Source organism: Prinia subflava, chromosome Z (genome assembly GCF_021018805.1).
Source record: "Prinia subflava isolate CZ2003 ecotype Zambia chromosome Z, Cam_Psub_1.2, whole genome shotgun sequence".
Lineage (NCBI taxonomy): Eukaryota > Metazoa > Chordata > Aves > Passeriformes > Cisticolidae > Prinia > Prinia subflava.
In genome coordinates, this window is record NC_086283.1 from 64,749,308 (window position 1) to 64,766,618 (window position 17,311).

Here is a 17,311-nt window from a genome sequence, read left to right on the forward strand (position 1 = left end):
CCCCGGCTGCGCCCCGGCCCCGGCTGCGCCCCGGCCCCGGCTGCGCCCCGGCCCCGCCCCGAGCGGCCGCGGCGGCTGCGCAGCAGAGCGGCCCTGCCCCGGCCCGGCCCGGCCCCGGCCCTGCCCCGGCTCATTCGCCGCGCCGCCATGCTGCCCAACACCGGGTAAGGTGACCCCGCCGCGCCGGGACGGGGCTGCGCCGCCGCCCAGGGGCTCTCGAGGCGTGCGGGACTCGCAGCCGGCCGAGGGCGAGGGGTTGTAGCGGAGGACACTCGGGTCCCCACGGGCCTGCGTGGCCGGGCCGGCCGAGGGGCCCCGGGCAGCACCAGAGCCCCGGGACGAGCAGTTCGGGTCGTATGGGGGACTTGAACCGTGCCTCTTGGAAGGGAAACAGTTATTGGTGGAGTTTAATGTAAATTAGGCGTGTATCGGTAATTTCATATGGGGCATTTATATTAAAGTATAATTGTTTATTATTACTACTACTATTGTTGTTATTGCTACTTTCGTTATTATGGTTATTGCTGTTGTTGTTGTATAGTATTATAGTCTTCTAGTACTGTCTTACCTGGCAGTCAAATTTTCTCCTCAGTACAGGATCTTAATTTAGAGGTGTTTTCTGCCTTTTGGCTTTTCAGAGGCCAACACTGCTAGCAGCTGAGAAGTTAAGTTATTATTTGTTCCTGTGTGTTATGAACAGTATTATTAAATTTGTAACATCTGTGTAAGCTGTTTAAAGTGTCCTGGATGTGACATGAACGTCTCTATTGGTAGTCATCTGTGGTGGGAAAGGAACCAGTCTTACTGTTTCTCAAGCCTGTAGGACACAGATGTGAATTTGATTTTTTCTGTCTTGTTAGCAGAATTCAACTCTGATGGAAGTGATGCAGATGTGACCTTCACAGTACAGGTCATAAGAAATTTGAAAGGCAGATATGCCTTATAAACTTTAAACCATTGGTCTACTAAGTGAATTAAGAAATAAATCCTTAGTCTTGCAAATATGACTAACTAACCACCACCCTCTGAGCCACCAATCTCTGAGCCTGACCAATTTTTTACCTGTCAGGTTGCAAATGCATCCAGATCATAGCATCATGTCTTAAATATGAAGCAAAAATAGTATGACAGTGTTAAAAGACTTGCATTCACCCACTGCTTTGGCAGGCAAAGGGCCTGCTTTTCCTACCAGTGTAGCAGAAATCTCCGAGCTTTTGATGCCCTTCACAAGCTTCTGCTGCAGGTGAACTTTGGTTTTGCTGACACCACCCCAACGTGCCCTGGTAATGTTTCTAATTCCTTCTTTGCGGCCTGTCTTTGCACCTACTCCCTGTATGACACTTTTCTTGGGAGCTGAGTCACAAGTTCCCTGCATAGCCCTGCTAGTCTCCTGATACACCTTCTTGTCATCCTGAGTAGACCACTCTAGCCCCAGCTAGGGCTCAAAGCCCTATCAGGGCTTCTCCCCTGTTTTGTCCTCCAGAACTGCCTCCTGCTGGACCCCATTTACCCCTTCCATGACTGAGGTGAGTTGTGCTGACCTCATACTGGTTGATAGAAGGTAGAAACTAGATTCTGGCCTTACTTCACTGAGTTTTACGCTTTGACTATGTATTCCAGAGTTGAACTTCTCGCACTGTGCATGTGACTGAACTCATGCAGTAGTATTTTGTGATTCACTGTTCTGTTTAGATATTTTTCCTTCTGTGCCTTTCTCAGACTCTTTAAAAAATAATATGCAGATAAAAAGCTGTTTGAAATGGCACCTTCAGGTCAGGATTGACTTTCTGAGATCCTGTAGATGCCTAGCCTTGTGTCTTCAGGGGAAGAGGCATCTCCCCCTTTCTGCCCCATTCCAATTTTCTGCCTTTGGAAAGCAAACATCCTTCTAAAAACCATTTAAGAGATGGAAGTGCTCAGATTAGAGGGTCAAAAAACACATCTGAAACCAGAGGGGGAGAAACAATACTAAGTTTGGCCCAGTCTGAAAGGAAAATTAATGGAAGCTCAGAGTGTAGGCTTTTTTAACATTTGTGATGTGATGTTTGTGATGCAAGCAAAAAGTGAGGTCACTGTTGCACATATTTTACATGAATTCTTCAACGGAGGGTAAAAACCTGAACCTCTTGGGTTATGCTACAGTGTTACATGAAGCAAGGTGAACTTTATGCCAAACACTGAAACACACATTCCTTCATATGGAAAACCTGTTGTCTAAAAGGTTTTTATCATTGAATACATTTGTGGAGTTGATATTTCTCTTTTCAAAAATTCAGTGGTATTGTGTTAGCCAGACATCCTTCTTAGGCTTTAAAATTTGTTAGTTTCTCTAAGTTGATTTGAACTGTTTATTCAGAGGACCCATTGGACTGCACACAGTTACTGGGAAGTTGTTGAGTGTAGATTTAAGAGAAAAATTGCCATTTCTGAAAATAAAACTTTTGGCATTTGCGTATAGCATTGTGGTTCCAGACTTGGTACTTTATACCACGTGAAGACATTAGGTTTTTGTGTTTAGAGCACTGTGATTAATAGGTTACAGAGATCTGTGTAGGTGTATTGTCTTGTTGGAAACTGGCATTTTGTTTTTACAGATCACTCCTTTTCCATTGTTGCAGAACGTAGCAGCTCTGTTGTAAAACAGTGTGTTGGGTCTTTTTACAGAAAGGGAGAAATATAACTGGGTGGCCTATATAACTTACTTTATGGTGTTTGCAAACTTGGAGTGTGCTCTTACATTAGTGGTACTTTTCCGTAGCTATAGCCGTCCCTTTTGTGTTTCACAGGCTGTTTTCTTCATAAAAGGGTGAAGACATTTATCTGGTTGGGAGACTGCGCTAATTACATTTGCCCTTAGAGTCTGATAAAAGTCAAATGATGAACAGCTTCTGCTTTATTCTCCTCTTCTTTACTGTCCGCTTCCCCCTTCACCTTTAGGAAATTGGCAGGATGCACTCTCTTCATCACAGGGGCGAGCCGGGGCATTGGCAAGGCCATTGCTTTGAAAGCTGCCAAGGATGGTGCCAACATTGTGATAGCTGCCAAGACAGCTGAGCCCCATCCTACTCTTCCAGGGACTATCTACACTGCTGCAAAAGAAAGTAAGTTGTAACAAATGAAGGTGCTGGGCTGGGCGTATACCTTCACTTGATTACCGTACCTGAGTGGTAAAATGAATAGACTCTTAGTTCCAGTTCACCTTTACTAAAATAAGCTTAGTGCTTCTCTTGCCTCACAAGAATGCTGCAAGGTTGCTGTAGTGAAGTGTAATGGGTGTGTGTATATTAATGTAAAAATGCTATGCTACTTGAGATGTATGAAACAAACATTTGCAGTGTTAAGATTTGGGTTTGGCTTCCCTGTTCCTCATACAATGTGTTAAAAGGTCACAATTTGAGAGTGTGATTTTCCATGCCATCTTGAAGCATGTGATTGCCTGAGAGATTCTCAGAAGGTTCATATTACTGACCCATCTGAGAGCAAATTTTTAAATATTTAATTTTTTAATTGTGCAGTTGAAGCAGCTGGAGGAAAGGCTTTGCCATGCATTGTTAATGTGAGGGAAGAGCAGCAAATCATTAATGCCGTGGAGAAAGCTGTGAAGACTTTTGGAGGTAAGGTGAGGCATGGGGGAAGGCAGGCATTAACAGGCCAGATTATTCAAACAAAAAGAAGAAAGAACCACCTGCCTTAGTCATGCTTTTTTTCTTTAAATGCTAATGTGAAATGGCTTACTTTAAAACCAGGGATTGATATTTTGGTGAATAATGCAAGCGCCATCTCTTTGACGGGCACTTTGGAAACAGCAACGAAGAAGGTCAATCTTATGATGGATGTCAATGTACGAGGAACCTATCTAACGTAAGTGCTGAGAAAAGGAAGCAAAGCAATTTTAACAGAATGTATGATGTTATTTCAGCTTTTCTAAGAAATTCCGTGGCTGTCTTGCTGCCCTAGAATTTGAGTGCATATACTCTGCACATGCTCACAGGAAATTGCTTCGTTGTTGGTCAACTGATTTGAATGAATATTTCCAAGAATTATTTGCAAGTTGGAGTAAACAGAAACCTTATTACTGCAGTTGTTAAATGTTTGCAAGCCCCTCCATGCATGTAAGAAAAAAAAAGTAATTTGTTTCAAATGAAGCTCCAGCTTGGCTTTGTTAAATGCTGATTGCTCTTTCAAGCAAAACGACTAGATTTTTGCATACAACAAGTCAGTATCTTACTTCTCAGTTTTTGTAAGTTTCTTTCTCATCTTTAGAAACATTGTATAACTCACCATACTTGAAAGGGAAATGTTAAAGATGTAACTTAATGATCTAAAGTGTTCTCCACCTACTTTCAGCTTATAAATTCTATTTTTTATTTAAATGAACATACCAAGGTTTGATTTCACAGTTCCCAGGGTCCTTATTTTGCACATTTTTGGAGGTGGGTTTAGCAGGTTGAATCATTGTTACATTTACAGGATGTCATTTAAAGCACTATCTTAAAATGAAGACTTTGATTTTCATAGGGTTTATGAAGAAGCCTGTAGGATGATGGAGAGTCTCTAAATTCAGATATTGCATGGTGCGATCAGAAAGTTTTTTATCAAAGTATTACCAGAGAATCATAGAATGGTTTGGTTTACAAGGTGCCTTTAAAGGTCATCTAGTCCAGTCCTCCAATGTAGAATAGATTGATTGTCGTTCTCCTTTTCACAGATCAGTCTGGTTGCCAGCTCTTTATAAATTGCTGAATGGATTCAAATGTATTGTTGTGGCAAGTTCTGTCTTGCCTCACCACCCAATAGCAACAGTGATTTTCTTGATGTTACATCTAGTTATTCCAAATAAATGGGGAATTCTTAAAGTGTATTTTTGGTCCTGTTCTGCCTTGAAAAAATTAAAAATCAGGTTCTGAGTGCTGCAAATAGAAGAGCATAAGAAAAATCAATGCCTCTCAAGGGAATGGTCTTTGTCACTGCTTTTGTAATTCTCAGTTGAGAAAACCTAATGAAGCATTTTTGTCCTTTCTTCTCCTTGCTTTGTATGTTGATTCTGATTGTAATTTGTAGAAACCTACTTTCAGTTTAATGTTCAGAAAATGACAATAGTTTAAAAAAAAGGTGCAGAGTTTTTGCCCATGTAGAGGTGGTGCTAGGGCAGATGCCCCATCTTACCGAGTACACCTGTTGACATGGAATCATGGAATTATTGAATCATGGAATGGATTGGGCTGGAAGAGACCTTAAAACATTGTCTACTTCCACCACAGGCAGAGACATCTCCCATAGACCAGGTTGCTCAGAGCCCATCCAGCCTGGCTTTGAACACTTCAGTGGCTGGAGAATCTGCAATTTCTTACGCAACCGGTTCCAGTACCTTAACGCTGTCAGAGTAAAGAATTTCTTCCTAATATCTAATCTCAACCCACCCTCTGTCAATTTAAAGCCATGCCCCCTTGTTCTCTTAATCCATGCCCTGTGGAAAGTCCCTCTCCCACCTTCTTGTAGCCCCTTTAGGTACTGGAAGGCTGCAGAAAGATGATTCCAGAACTTGCTTTTCTCCAGGCAGAATAACTCTCAGCCTGTCCTTGCAGGAGAGCTGTTCCATTCCTCTAATCAACTTGGTGACCTTGTTTGGAGTTATCTCAGAAGTCCAATGTCCTTCCTGTGCTGGGACCCCAGGGCTGGATGCAGGGTTCCAGGTGGGGTCTCCCCAGAGCAGAGGGGCAGAATCCCCTCCCTCCCCTGCTGCCCACCCTGCTTTGGGTGCAGCCCAGGACACCTTTGGCTTTCTGGGCTGTGAGTGCTCATGGCTGGGTCATGTCCAGCCTCTCATCCACCAGAGCCCCCAGTTCTTCTCACAGGCTGCTCTCAATCCATCTGTTCATCCCCCAGCCTATGCTGATACTGGGAGTGCCCTGACCCAGGTGCAGCACCTTGTTCTTGGTTTTGTTAAACCTCATGAGATTCCCATGGGTTCACTTCTCAAACTTGTCTAGCTCCCTCTGGATGGCATTCTGACCTTCAGATGTGTCAACAGCACCACTCAGTTGGGATCATGTGCAAATTTTCTGAGGGTGCATTTGATGATTCCTTTAACTGTGTCATTGATGGAGACATGGAATAACACTGGTCCCAGTACCAACCTGTGAGGGACACCACTTGTCACTGATGTCCATCGGAACTCTGAGCCATTCACCACTACCCTGTGGATACCACTGTTCGACCAATTCCTTATCCACTGAACAGTCTGCCCATCAAATCTTCTCTCCCCAACTTAGATTGAAGGATGTTACGAGGAACCTTCTCTAAAGATACACAGACTAAATGACACCTGTAGTGCTCCCTTGTCCACTGGTGTAGTCCTTCCATCATGGAAAGCCATTTGGTTGATCAAAGAGGACTTGTCCTTGGTGAAGACCATCTGACTGTGCCAAATCACCTCTCAGTTCTAGGATCACCTCCTGATTCTAGGAGGATTTGTTCCATGATCTTCCCAGGCATGGACATGAGGCTTACAGGTTGGTAGTTCCCAGGGTTCTCCTGTCCACCCTTTTTAAACATTGCTGTTTCCCCTTTTCCAGACACCTGGGTCTTCACCTGATTCCACAGTTTTTCAAATATGCAGAGTGGCTTGGCAACTACATCAACCTATTCTGTCAGGTCTGTGAGATGCATGTCATCAGGCCTCATTGACTTGTGTATGTTCAGGCTCCTCAGATGGTCAGAAACCTGATCTTCACTTAAAGTGGGAAGCACTTTGCTCCCCCAATCCCTGTCCTGCTGTCCATCCACATAAGAGGTGTGGGAAGAGAAGTTGCCATTGAAGACTGAGGCAGAAAAGTTGTTGAGTCCTCATCAGTTGTTACCAGTTTTCCAGCCTTGCTTATCCTGGAGTGTATGTGTATACACACTTTCTTTGCTTTCCTTTTCTGACTGACAAATCTGGAGAAGCCCTTCTCGTTATTCTTTGTTTCTCTTGTAAAGTTCAGCTTCACTTTGGCTTTCCTCAACCCAAACCTGCACAAGTCTGTGCCTGTATATTCTTCCTAGGATACTTCTCCACTGGCTATGCATTTGTTTCTTGTCCTTTAGTCTGACCAGCTGTTCTTGTACTCATCCATGCCAGTCTGTTGCCTTCCTTGCCAATTTCTGTGCCATTGAATCACTAGCTCTTGTGCTCTATGGAAGGTGTCCTTAAAGTCTGTCTGCCAGTTCTGTTCTGCTCCCTTGTTTCCGAGGGCAGTGTTGCAAGGATTCCTATTGATTAACTCCATGAAGAACTGGAATTTTGCTCTTCTGAAGCTTGCGGCGCTGACTTTGCTCCTTGCCTGACCCATTTCCCTCCAGACTGTGAACTTTAAACAGAGATGTTTAAATTTAAGGTAGAATTCTCTTAGATGAGATTAGGTTCTCAGTTTTCTTTGGAATATTTGTAATAGCATTCTGCTGTGCTGTATTATTTCTTCAACATGATTTTAAAAAAGAAATAGGTATGGGATCAGAAGAGAATATTTTTATGACTAAATGAGGCTCTGCACTGTTAGTTTTCATTGTTGCATTAGAGCATTTTGTTGCCCCTAACAGAACTATTACAAGGAGATTATGGCTTCTGAGTATCTGGAAAATTAGCGTTACTCAAAGCTGATGCACTGATTGGAGAATGAGGTCCAATTCACAGGAATGAATGCTAGGCCTGAGATAAGTGATCTGCGACAGATATTTTTTTGTCATTATTTACTTCAGTTAAATATTTGATGCGAGAAGAGCCTTTGTCTTGGGCTGTTGGGAAAATACTGGTCTACTAGTATTTTTTTTAATGTAATTATTGATATTCCATGAAATAAGAAGTGACTGAGATGTCTGAATCTATCTTTCAGGTCTAAAGCATGCCTTCCCTATCTGAGGAAGAGTAAGAATCCCCATATCCTGAACCTTAGCCCACCTATGAATATGAATCCCATGTGGTTCAAAAATCATTGTGGTGAGTAGCATTCAGAGCCTTTGTTGCTATTTTGTGAGATACTCGTAAGTACCTGGTGAAGTGTGCAGTAGTGCCAGTGCAGAATGCCAGACCTTGTATCTTTAGCACTGTATACAGACTGGCAGTAATAGTTCCTCAAAACGTTTATGCCTGACCTACAAGAAATGGTTTTGTGGGAAGATGTAGGGCAAGTTTCAAGGCATCATCCATCCTTTTTGTTTTCAGGGTAAGCCTGTGCTTTTCTATGGAGAATGTTAGATATGTTAGATTGTTAGATTATGGACATTTTCTGCATCAGAGGCTGAAACCCAAAATTAATTTTCTTACTGATTCAGCTTCATGTTTTTTTTACTATGGATAAAGCTCAGTGTTGTCTTTTAATATGGTGATTATTTTGCAGTGGAAAAAGAACTCCATGTTATTTTGAAGTTAGTGTTGCTCATTTTAAAACTGTAGCAAAAACTTTCCATTTTTGAGCACTTGTCATTTTAAACTCCAGCCAAGTTCCAGTTCTTTCCCCAATAAAGTTTCCCTTCTCAAAGTAGATAGGTAGCAAGGATAGAGGCTTTTTTTGCTCCCACTATTTTTTGTCTGTAGGATACTAGTTTGGTCCTTAACAGCTAGTATGCCTTAGACATTTAAAAAAAATTGATCACTCTTTTCAGTGTGCTGTGTATAAAAAGCATGACAGAATCACCATGCAGCTAGGTTTCAGCTTTATTTTTGGCAGAACATGTGTAGCTTTCATTTTGTTTGCAGTGAAAAGATGACAGAGTACAGTTTGTATCTGATGGAGATGGCAGGTAGAAGGGAGAGATTTTGACTCTAGGAAAGTACTGTTTTTTCTGAAAGATCTGACTTTCCCCTGTGAACCAATTATCTGTTTTCTTTTCCTTTCATAATTAAAATTAGATTTTATATAGAGTGTAATCTTACTTTTTTTTCACTTCTTGTCTTAGCTTATACCATTTCTAAGTATGGAATGTCCATGTGTGTCTTGGGAATGGCAGAAGAATTTAGAGGAGAAGTTGCTGTCAATGCTTTATGGCCTAAAACAGGTAATTTCTTTTCTTTATATTACTGAAATACTGACTTTCTGTATTTTGTCTGCTAAAGCTTGTTTTACTTGACACTGAATATACTTAAGACTTCTGGAACAGATTCAAGTCACTGAACAGTTCTTTTGTGGTTTGTTTTTTTTTTCATCCTCCATGGGTTCTGGTTTTCATTGCTAGTTCTCAGTAGACTATTGGCACTTTGATCTAAACTCATCTTCAGCTAGTTTGAAACCACTCAGTTGGCTGCAGCACGTGTGCAGTGTTTGGATTGCCTGTGCTTTTTCTGATGCACCCAGTGTTTTGGTTTAGACAGAATCACAAAAATGATTGTATGCTTTAATGAGTGGGTATTGAACATCTGTGTATGTAGTACTATTTAGAATTCCTTGCTTGTTAAACTGCGAGAGCTTACTGGCAAGATAGATACCTCTGTACATGCAGAAATATTTTTTAAAAGGCCTATTCCTTGAAGTTTTGGCACAGTGCAGTTCTGTGAAGAATTGTTCACAGAACCATCTGATTGCAAATTACAAGACATTAAAGAGCTCTCTGGAAGAAAAATAGCTCAATGCTCCCATCCTGTATTAGCTTCAATTTGTTTTGTGTGGGTCAGTGAGGATAAGGGCTGCTGTTTGAGGTTTGGCCAGCTGTATGCCAAGGACGCCAGCATCTACTCCCCAAATATATCTATGGGCAGAAATTATACTGGGTGTTAAAATCAATATCAGACAGAGGGTAATCCTGCACTTTAGTGGTGTAAGCCCAGTCATTGTGTAAGGAAACATTACAACAGTGTAATTATTCCTTAATGAGTGCAAGGAGGGAAAAAGGAAGAGGAGATAAAAATATAAACCAAGATGCTCTGCTGAGGATCGTGGTCCAGTTTAAGAACTGCTTGTACACAGACACTTTTCAATGTTTTCCTGTTAGGAATTGCAAGCCCCTTTTAACCTTTAGTGGGAACTGGAACACTCTGATCTACTTTCTCTGAAGTGAGAAATGTGAGGAAAACTAACAGCCAAATTTTTCAGCTTGAGTACAGTAGGTGATCGTCAGTTGAATAGTTGGGTTGGTGTGTCTGACAGACTTGGTCCTTTTTCATTGATCTGGATGCTTGCATCTTAAATGCTTCCAGTAAATGGATGCCTCGTAGTCCTGCTCACTCTGTGAGTTCTACCACAGAAATATTTTGGTAAGGGATTGACTTTTAAAATTACAATTGTATCATTCATGATAATTATCACAAAACCTGTTCTATTTTGAAGACAATAAGGTCTTCATCTATGATGTACTGAAGGTAACTACATGCATAACTTAAGAATATGGATTGCCTTGTGGTAGAGACAAAGTTCACCTTTCAGGTTTCAAGTGTGTGGTTTTATTTTGTGTGTGTGTGGGGGGGGGGGGGGGTTGAGGTTTTTTGGGGTTTTTTTTGTTTGTTTTTTTTTTTTGTTTGTTTGGTTTGGTTTGGTTTGGTTTTTGTTTTGGTTTTTTTGTGTGTGTGTGTGGTTTTTTTGGTTTGGTTTGGTTTTTTAAATTTCTGAGGCAGTTAAAAGAAATGTGCACTTGTTTCCACATACTTGCTTCTTGGGTGCCCCAAGAAAACCTCTAAAAATTTTCAGTGGAGTAGAACCATGAAAGCTGATTCTTTGTCTTCAGCTCTCTGGGTCCCACCCATCCCCTCTGTCATGTCTTTAAAATGTCACTGCTAAATAGCCAAATATCTCCTCAGAATTCAGTAGGTGGGAGTAACTTGGTTTCTCATTAACGGAGGTGACCTTTTACCTACCACAGTCTGGTTTTTGGTCACTAACTGATTTAACAATATCTATTGCCTATGAGAGTTAGGGATAGTAAAGGGTATCTCATTCAGATAGAAAGACATGGTATGAAACTGCAGACAACCAATTTGATTTATTTTTTCATGAAAAGGGTGTTACAAGAGCACCTGTGTTTTATAAGAGCACATATAGATTTGCTGCATAGACACATTATGTGGATCCTCCACAGCTTTCTTATTCTGGATGTGCTGGAAAAATCATCCACTAGTATTGTGGAAATGAATCAGTGGTTTTATGGGTCCTGTTAAAAGCTAAAGATTTTTTTTTCTGCAGAGACTAGCTGATTATACTAGGTATTTATTTTGAAACGTGGTTGTTCTCCCCCACCCATCTGAATAATTTGACCTCCTTTGTTTTTTCACGGCAAGGAAAAAGTGAACCTGTGAGAGTATCTCCACCCCTTCACAATGGAAATTTTTTCAGGGGGAGCAGCCAACTTTATAAGCAGAAATTACATTGTCTTATGTTGCATAGTTTGAATACATGATTTCTTCCTAGTTTTGGCTTATGCTGCAGCATTCCAAGTATCAGTAGTAGTACCTGTGTCTCAGATGTGGTCTGGAGTTAAAAAATGTTTATGATGGTATTAATAAAACTTGCATAAAATCTGACATTCTTAATGTGGGGAAGTGGGAAACCCAAAGCAAATATAGTTGTATCTTTCTCTTGAGCATTACATTTCCACTATGTTCTTGGTAACATACCCATACCTGCTAAAGTAAGAGAAGAACACTCTGGGAGCTGCTACTGGTTACAGGGTGCAGCTAATACTTGTTCCCCACAGGATCCTGTGGAACATGAGGCTTGGAAGTACAGGAAGATTCAATTTACAGATGAAAACAATATATATTCCAATAAGTGCTTTATAAAATAAATATTTCTCTATGTGAGATGCTGCAAAGAAATCATAAAAAGGAATTAAGCTTTTTATAAAATCAAAGGTATACAAGCAGAGCTTTTTATTTGCAGAATAAAAATAAAATGCCTGCTCATTCAGTGATTCTTCCATGAAAAATGATGTGACATCCAGTATGAAAGAAGATCATAGTGTGTGAATTCTCCAGTACAAAAAAAAATGCTTTTGAAAGGTTTAACTTCCAGAAGTGAGAAAGTTAACTTCTTTGTTGTGATCATCCAGAGAGGTAGTGTTACAGACTTCTAGGGTATCTCAAATACAATTGCAAAGTTCCTAATTTAAAAGCCTACTGTCATCTCATACAAATGTGTTTACCCTCAGTGTTAGTATGCATGCCAGGATCAGTTCATTAATTCTGATTCTTTAAACACATGAAGGAATGTTGGTAATAAGATGCTGGAGTTCTCCACATCTGGGAGATGTGGATTTTATTTTTACGTCTAAGACAACCTTTCTATGAAATACTGAACAAGTAATGTGAGGTTTTGTTATTTGGTTTTCATTAAGTTAGGAGAAACACCTTAGCAAGAGACTAAAAGTAAGCTTCAAGACTTTCAGTGTGATAATCACCAAAGCTAATTCCTCTTTATAACTTGTGTGTCGTACATTTACTTTGAGGAAAACTGTTGTCCTGCTAGTTTTCCATGTCCTGAGCAACTGGTGGAAAATTGGTGGGCTGATAAATACACAGAGGGATGTGAATGTCATAAAATGTTCTGACCTTTTTGATTCTCCAATAGTTTCATGGATTTTTACTGTTGCTTGTAAAGAATTATTTGTTGGTTGATAGTATTTCACAGCTTCTGTCTTCCTAGAGTTTCCTTTTTCATGAAAGGAAAATAAAGCTTGTTTACTTGTGAAAGAAATGAAAATTCCATGTCATCAGTGGTAAAGCTTTGTTTTCTTACCGTCCAAACTTTCTAGCCATACATACAGCTGCTATGGATATGCTGGGAGGAGCTGGAATAGAAAAACAGTGCAGGAAAACAGACATCCTGGCAGATGCTGCATATTGCATTTTGACAAAACCAAAAACTTTCACTGGCAACTTCATTATTGATGAAGTTCTGCTGAGAGAAGAAGGAGTTAAGGATTTTGATGTTTATGCAATTGCACCAGGTAAAAGAGATCTTTAAAGGTGAGAAATAAGTTCAAGAAGGAGGGAAGGATATATGGAGAATATTAATACAGTTTTGTTTCCCAGGGTTCTTAAATTAGTTTATAAAAAATGTTGCTTTGCCTCAGCTTTGAGAACATGCCTTACTGGAAAACCCGTATGGATCTACCAAGAGTTAAATATTTAAATGCCTATTAAATTAAATTAAGAAATTCTATAATGAAAATAATACCTGCACTTTAGATTGTATATATTACTATTTAACAGCTCACAAGATAGATTTTTATGTTTTTCTTCTCTGACGTTCACCATTGCAACCTTAGAAGCCTTCTAGGTCAGATTTTAAATGAACTAAACTCTAACCATCTTATTTCATGGTGTGTTTTTCCTTTAAATTTCCTTTAAATTTATAAACTGAGATACAGTACTACTTGACTGTAGTTTCAAATGAAATGGATTCCTACTGTGTAAATCAAATTTACGTGGATTTATTATTACATTATTATTACCTAACTACAATTAAACATTACATTATTTTTCCTCCCTCTTAGGTCACCCTCTGATGCCTGACTTCTTCTTAGATGTTGAAATTGACACTACAGCTATGAAGCAAGAAAGATCTGGTAGGGAAAACACTGTGTGTACAAGTCCATAATTTCCATAATTAATTTCATTTCACAATACTGAATGCCCTCAGTTTTTCTTTTTTCCACTATGAATTTGGACTCCACTCAAGTTTTTTAGCAAAACCCCTTTTCTCATTTGGAGAGTAAGATTTATGGAAGTGACTCTGTAGTTAAACTGAGAAAAAAATCACACCTCCTGCAGAACTTTCATGGTGTAAAGTCAGTGCATTACTTTGAAGAATTCTTTTTTAGTCATCTAAATTGTGGTAGTAGGGAGGTCACAGGTAGGTATTGCTGGGAGAAGAAATTAGACTACAAACAGCATATTTTGCAGGAATATATCCTTTGTCTTGCTCATCTATACAAAAGAATATGACATAAACCCTCCATGGCTTCTTACATGAAATGTGCACAATTTACACAATTAAAATAACTCTTGGATGAAACGTTTTGGGTTTTTTTTAGAAAAGTGTTGCTTTTACTTGTTCAGAATAGTTGTGTGTCAAGTTGAAGGGCAACTAAGAATGCTGAACTGGTTTTATAGGAGTGTCAAAATAGGGATAAGGCCAGGGCAGAGGAGGCAAACGAGGGAGTGTTTCTTTCTGTTGGATATACTCCTTGAGCAGTCACACTAGGACTGTTCTGCCAGGGACAGGTGATGTTCGTTCCTTGGGCTCCCAGTGCAGGTTATTTTGTAGGGACTCACAGAACAGACCTAAGTAATTTTTGATGCTGAAGCCACCTGAGAGACTTTCAACAGCGTTTTAAGGGCCTGTTCAACTCGATTGGCTTTGTAAATTGCAAAAGCTTTCCTTTATTGTTAAATGTGCTTGTTCATGGTGGTGAAGTAAACCATTGATCAAAGCAGTAGGTTGATTTCCACCTTAGAAACCTTTGCAGAAGAATTTATGAAAATATGCATGTTCTTTCAAGATAGACAAGACAGAAGTATTTTGGGATGAAAGTGATGGCTATTAAAGCCATTGATTTTTTCTTTTTAATGTTGTCAGGAGCAGTGTATGGATTACATTAGAAAACTGTTGTGTGAGCATCAGTAATGAACAGTAAATCGTCAGAATTAGAATTTTACTGTGGTTTTATTTTCACTTTTCTTTTGATCTATCAGGAATTGGAATTTATTGCAGAATTACATTTAGCGATGTACACCTATTGAGATTCCTGGGTGGACAAAGCATCCTTTATCAGTGTTAATACTGAAATGGTAAAATAATAATTTATCCTACATTGAAGATTAAATCTTTTCAAATGGAGTTCTCTGTTTATATTTCTACATTCATTTTTAAAGTGGTTTGCATTTGAAACAGAAAAATAATCTTTCTCATAGGTGCTGCCCAAGAGGAGAAGAAATTGAGTGGATCCCAGGAGGAAGGAGCAGATGGAGCCAAGGTTAAGAGAGGCTCTGCTGCAGCCGAGCCATCTGGTCCTGTCGCAGAGACTTTCCGAGTTATTCAGGGGGCAATGACTGAAGAGTATGTGAGAAGCACTCAGGGTGTCTTCCAGTTTGAGCTCTCTGGTAAGAGCGTGGCTCGTGCAGCCTTGCCTGGCAAGCGGCACCGAGTGTTTCCAGCCAGAGCCCCTTTGGAAGGCGCTCCCGAAGCAGGCCGGCTGCCCTTCCTCTCTGTGTGCCGCTGCTGCTCCGGGCCCGCCTGAGCAGGCGCTGGCAGCTGCCGGCCCTGGTGCCGCAGGAGCCGCTGCTGCGGCCACGGGCGGGGCGCTCCCGGGGCGCGGAGAGGCGCCCGCTGCCGGCAGCTGCGGGGGCGAAGCCGCCTCGGGGCTCTCCTGCCGTGGCCCAGCACGGGGCGCTGGGGCCGTCCCGGGGGACAGGCGGTGCCGCCGGCACAGCATCCGCGGCGTGCGGAGCGCCACGGGCCCGCCGCCAGCGCGCACGGCTGCGGCCGTCGGGCGGGGGCAGCGGAGAGGGAGGGCGCGGCACTCTCTGCTGCCTTCTCACCTCGCTTCACTCTCCGTGCAGGTGATGGTGGAGGCACTTGGTACATTGACCTGAAGACCGAGGGTGGGAGCGCTGGCTTCGGAAAGCCTCCCGTGGCAGCTGATGTGGTTATGAGCATGTCGAGCGCCGACTTTGTGAAAATGTTCACAGGTGAGGGACAAAGGCCTTTGTCAAGGGACGCGGGTGCCGGGCCCAGAAAAGCCTCTGCAGACGGGGGCGTAGAGTGGCCTCTCGCTTGCTGACCTGGGACTGGAGGAGCTTTGTGTGGCTCAAGGGAAAGTGCAGGCAAGGAGTGCTTGGATTTTTCTGCGCTCCTGTGTCCTGTGAACAGCAAGAGTGCAAAAGGTTCCACTGCTCTCATTAACCAGGTAGTGACACTTGAGCAGCCAGTGCATCTTCAGAAAGAATCCTGTCAATGTGTTGGACTTGTGCTCTGCGCATGTCTGAGCACATCTGAGTGTTTCCTAAATGTGCATTGCTTTTACCAGGAGGACTTGGTAGCAATATAGATGCTAAGTTTTCACTGTGGGGGCATTGTGTTATCATCTGCAAAGGGTTTTTTCAATTCCTTTGATATTCTGATTGTCCTGTTTCTTTTTTTTAGGTAAATTAAAGCCAACTCTGGCCTTCATGTCTGGAAAATTAAGGATTAAAGGAAACATGGCATTAGCACTAAAGCTTGAGAAGATGCTTTCACAGCTTACTTCTAAACTGTGAGGGGAAGCCCATACTTGCACAACAGTGGCCTTTCATATATAACTGCAATCTTGTTTTAAATTTTTAGTCCTTGTTTTTCTAATGCAGTATAAGAAACATTCATAAAATATGAGATTTTTATAGAAGTAACTCACTCTGATTAAGAAGACGAAGTAACTCACTCTGATTAAGAAGACATCCATGATTAAACTAATTCCTTCTCAAGAATACACTTAGGTTCCAGGTGTTTTCTTTATTTCTTCTCCTCTGGGTCAATGTAGGACGTCTAAAGTAAGTTTTTCCCACATAGTTGATTGTGCACATATCCCATGGAAAAGGTGGATAGAGAAATGTCACCCTGAAGATCGTGCTAGTAGTGCTATGCCAAATTTACTAAGCTGGCTTAGAAGTAGAAGTAATGTAGTCAGTTTAAGAGAGCTTTAATTACATATGGTAAATTAATATCTTAAATTTTTCTTTTCTTTCATGAATTTATTACCTACACGTTCTCATACCTCTGTATTGCACTGAGGCTGCACAGCTATACCGAATGATGAGCAGGTTTTCTTATGCAGTGGTGCACTCACACACGTGCATGCTCATGTGCTCTCTCTCTTCCCCTACCTCCTACATCCTTGCAGCCAGTTGTTTCCCCTTCCTTCCATTTGGCTGGAAAAGATTTAAGCTCACTAGTAAATGATGTGTGCCTCGACTTTGTAACTGCCCAAGTGCACGCATGGGCTGCAACTTCATGTGACAGCATCTGCAAAGCCAGATGGACCAACCCCTTAGAATATTAAATCCCGATGGCCAAAAAAACTGTCCAGAATCTGGATCCTTCACTCTTCTGAGCAAGCTGAGAAGGTTGCAAGACTTAGGATTTATTTCTTAATTAACTTAGAAGTCCAAAAGTTTACAACTTTTTAAAGCTTGTGCTTGTTTAAAATTGCTTGTGACCTGCATTGAGACAGTCACATCTGTATTGCTTTCATCACAGTTCACAGAATTACGGAATGGGTCAGTTTGGAAGGGACCACATGGGTCATGTGGTCCAACCTCCCTGCTCAAGCAGCATTGTCCTAAAGCACATTGCACATTGACTCCAGATGG

At 41.3% G+C, this 17,311-nt stretch overlaps 1 protein-coding gene across 1 annotated transcript; it reads left to right on the forward strand.

The window, feature by feature from the left end:
* Nucleotides 1-43: 43 nt before the first annotated feature.
* Nucleotides 44-16,431, forward strand: HSDL2 (hydroxysteroid dehydrogenase like 2). The gene is made up of 11 exons (XM_063422611.1): nucleotides 44-164; nucleotides 2,938-3,101; nucleotides 3,516-3,614; nucleotides 3,747-3,861; nucleotides 7,872-7,975; nucleotides 8,935-9,033; nucleotides 12,715-12,909; nucleotides 13,459-13,530; nucleotides 14,879-15,067; nucleotides 15,527-15,655; nucleotides 16,110-16,431. The coding sequence occupies exons 1-11, from the start codon at nucleotides 148-150 to the stop codon at nucleotides 16,220-16,222; spliced, it is 1,296 nt and encodes a 431-aa protein (XP_063278681.1). The 5' UTR covers nucleotides 44-147; the 3' UTR covers nucleotides 16,223-16,431.
* The last annotated feature ends 880 nt before the right edge of the window (nucleotides 16,432-17,311 follow it).

Coding starts and splice junctions, on each gene's coding strand:
- HSDL2 (XM_063422611.1), top strand. Junction 3,615..3,746: donor AGCTGTGAAGACTTTTGGAG/GTAAGGTGAGGC, acceptor CTTTAAAACCAG/GGATTGATATTTTGGTGAAT. Junction 7,976..8,934: donor GTGGTTCAAAAATCATTGTG/GTGAGTAGCATT, acceptor TTCTTGTCTTAG/CTTATACCATTTCTAAGTAT.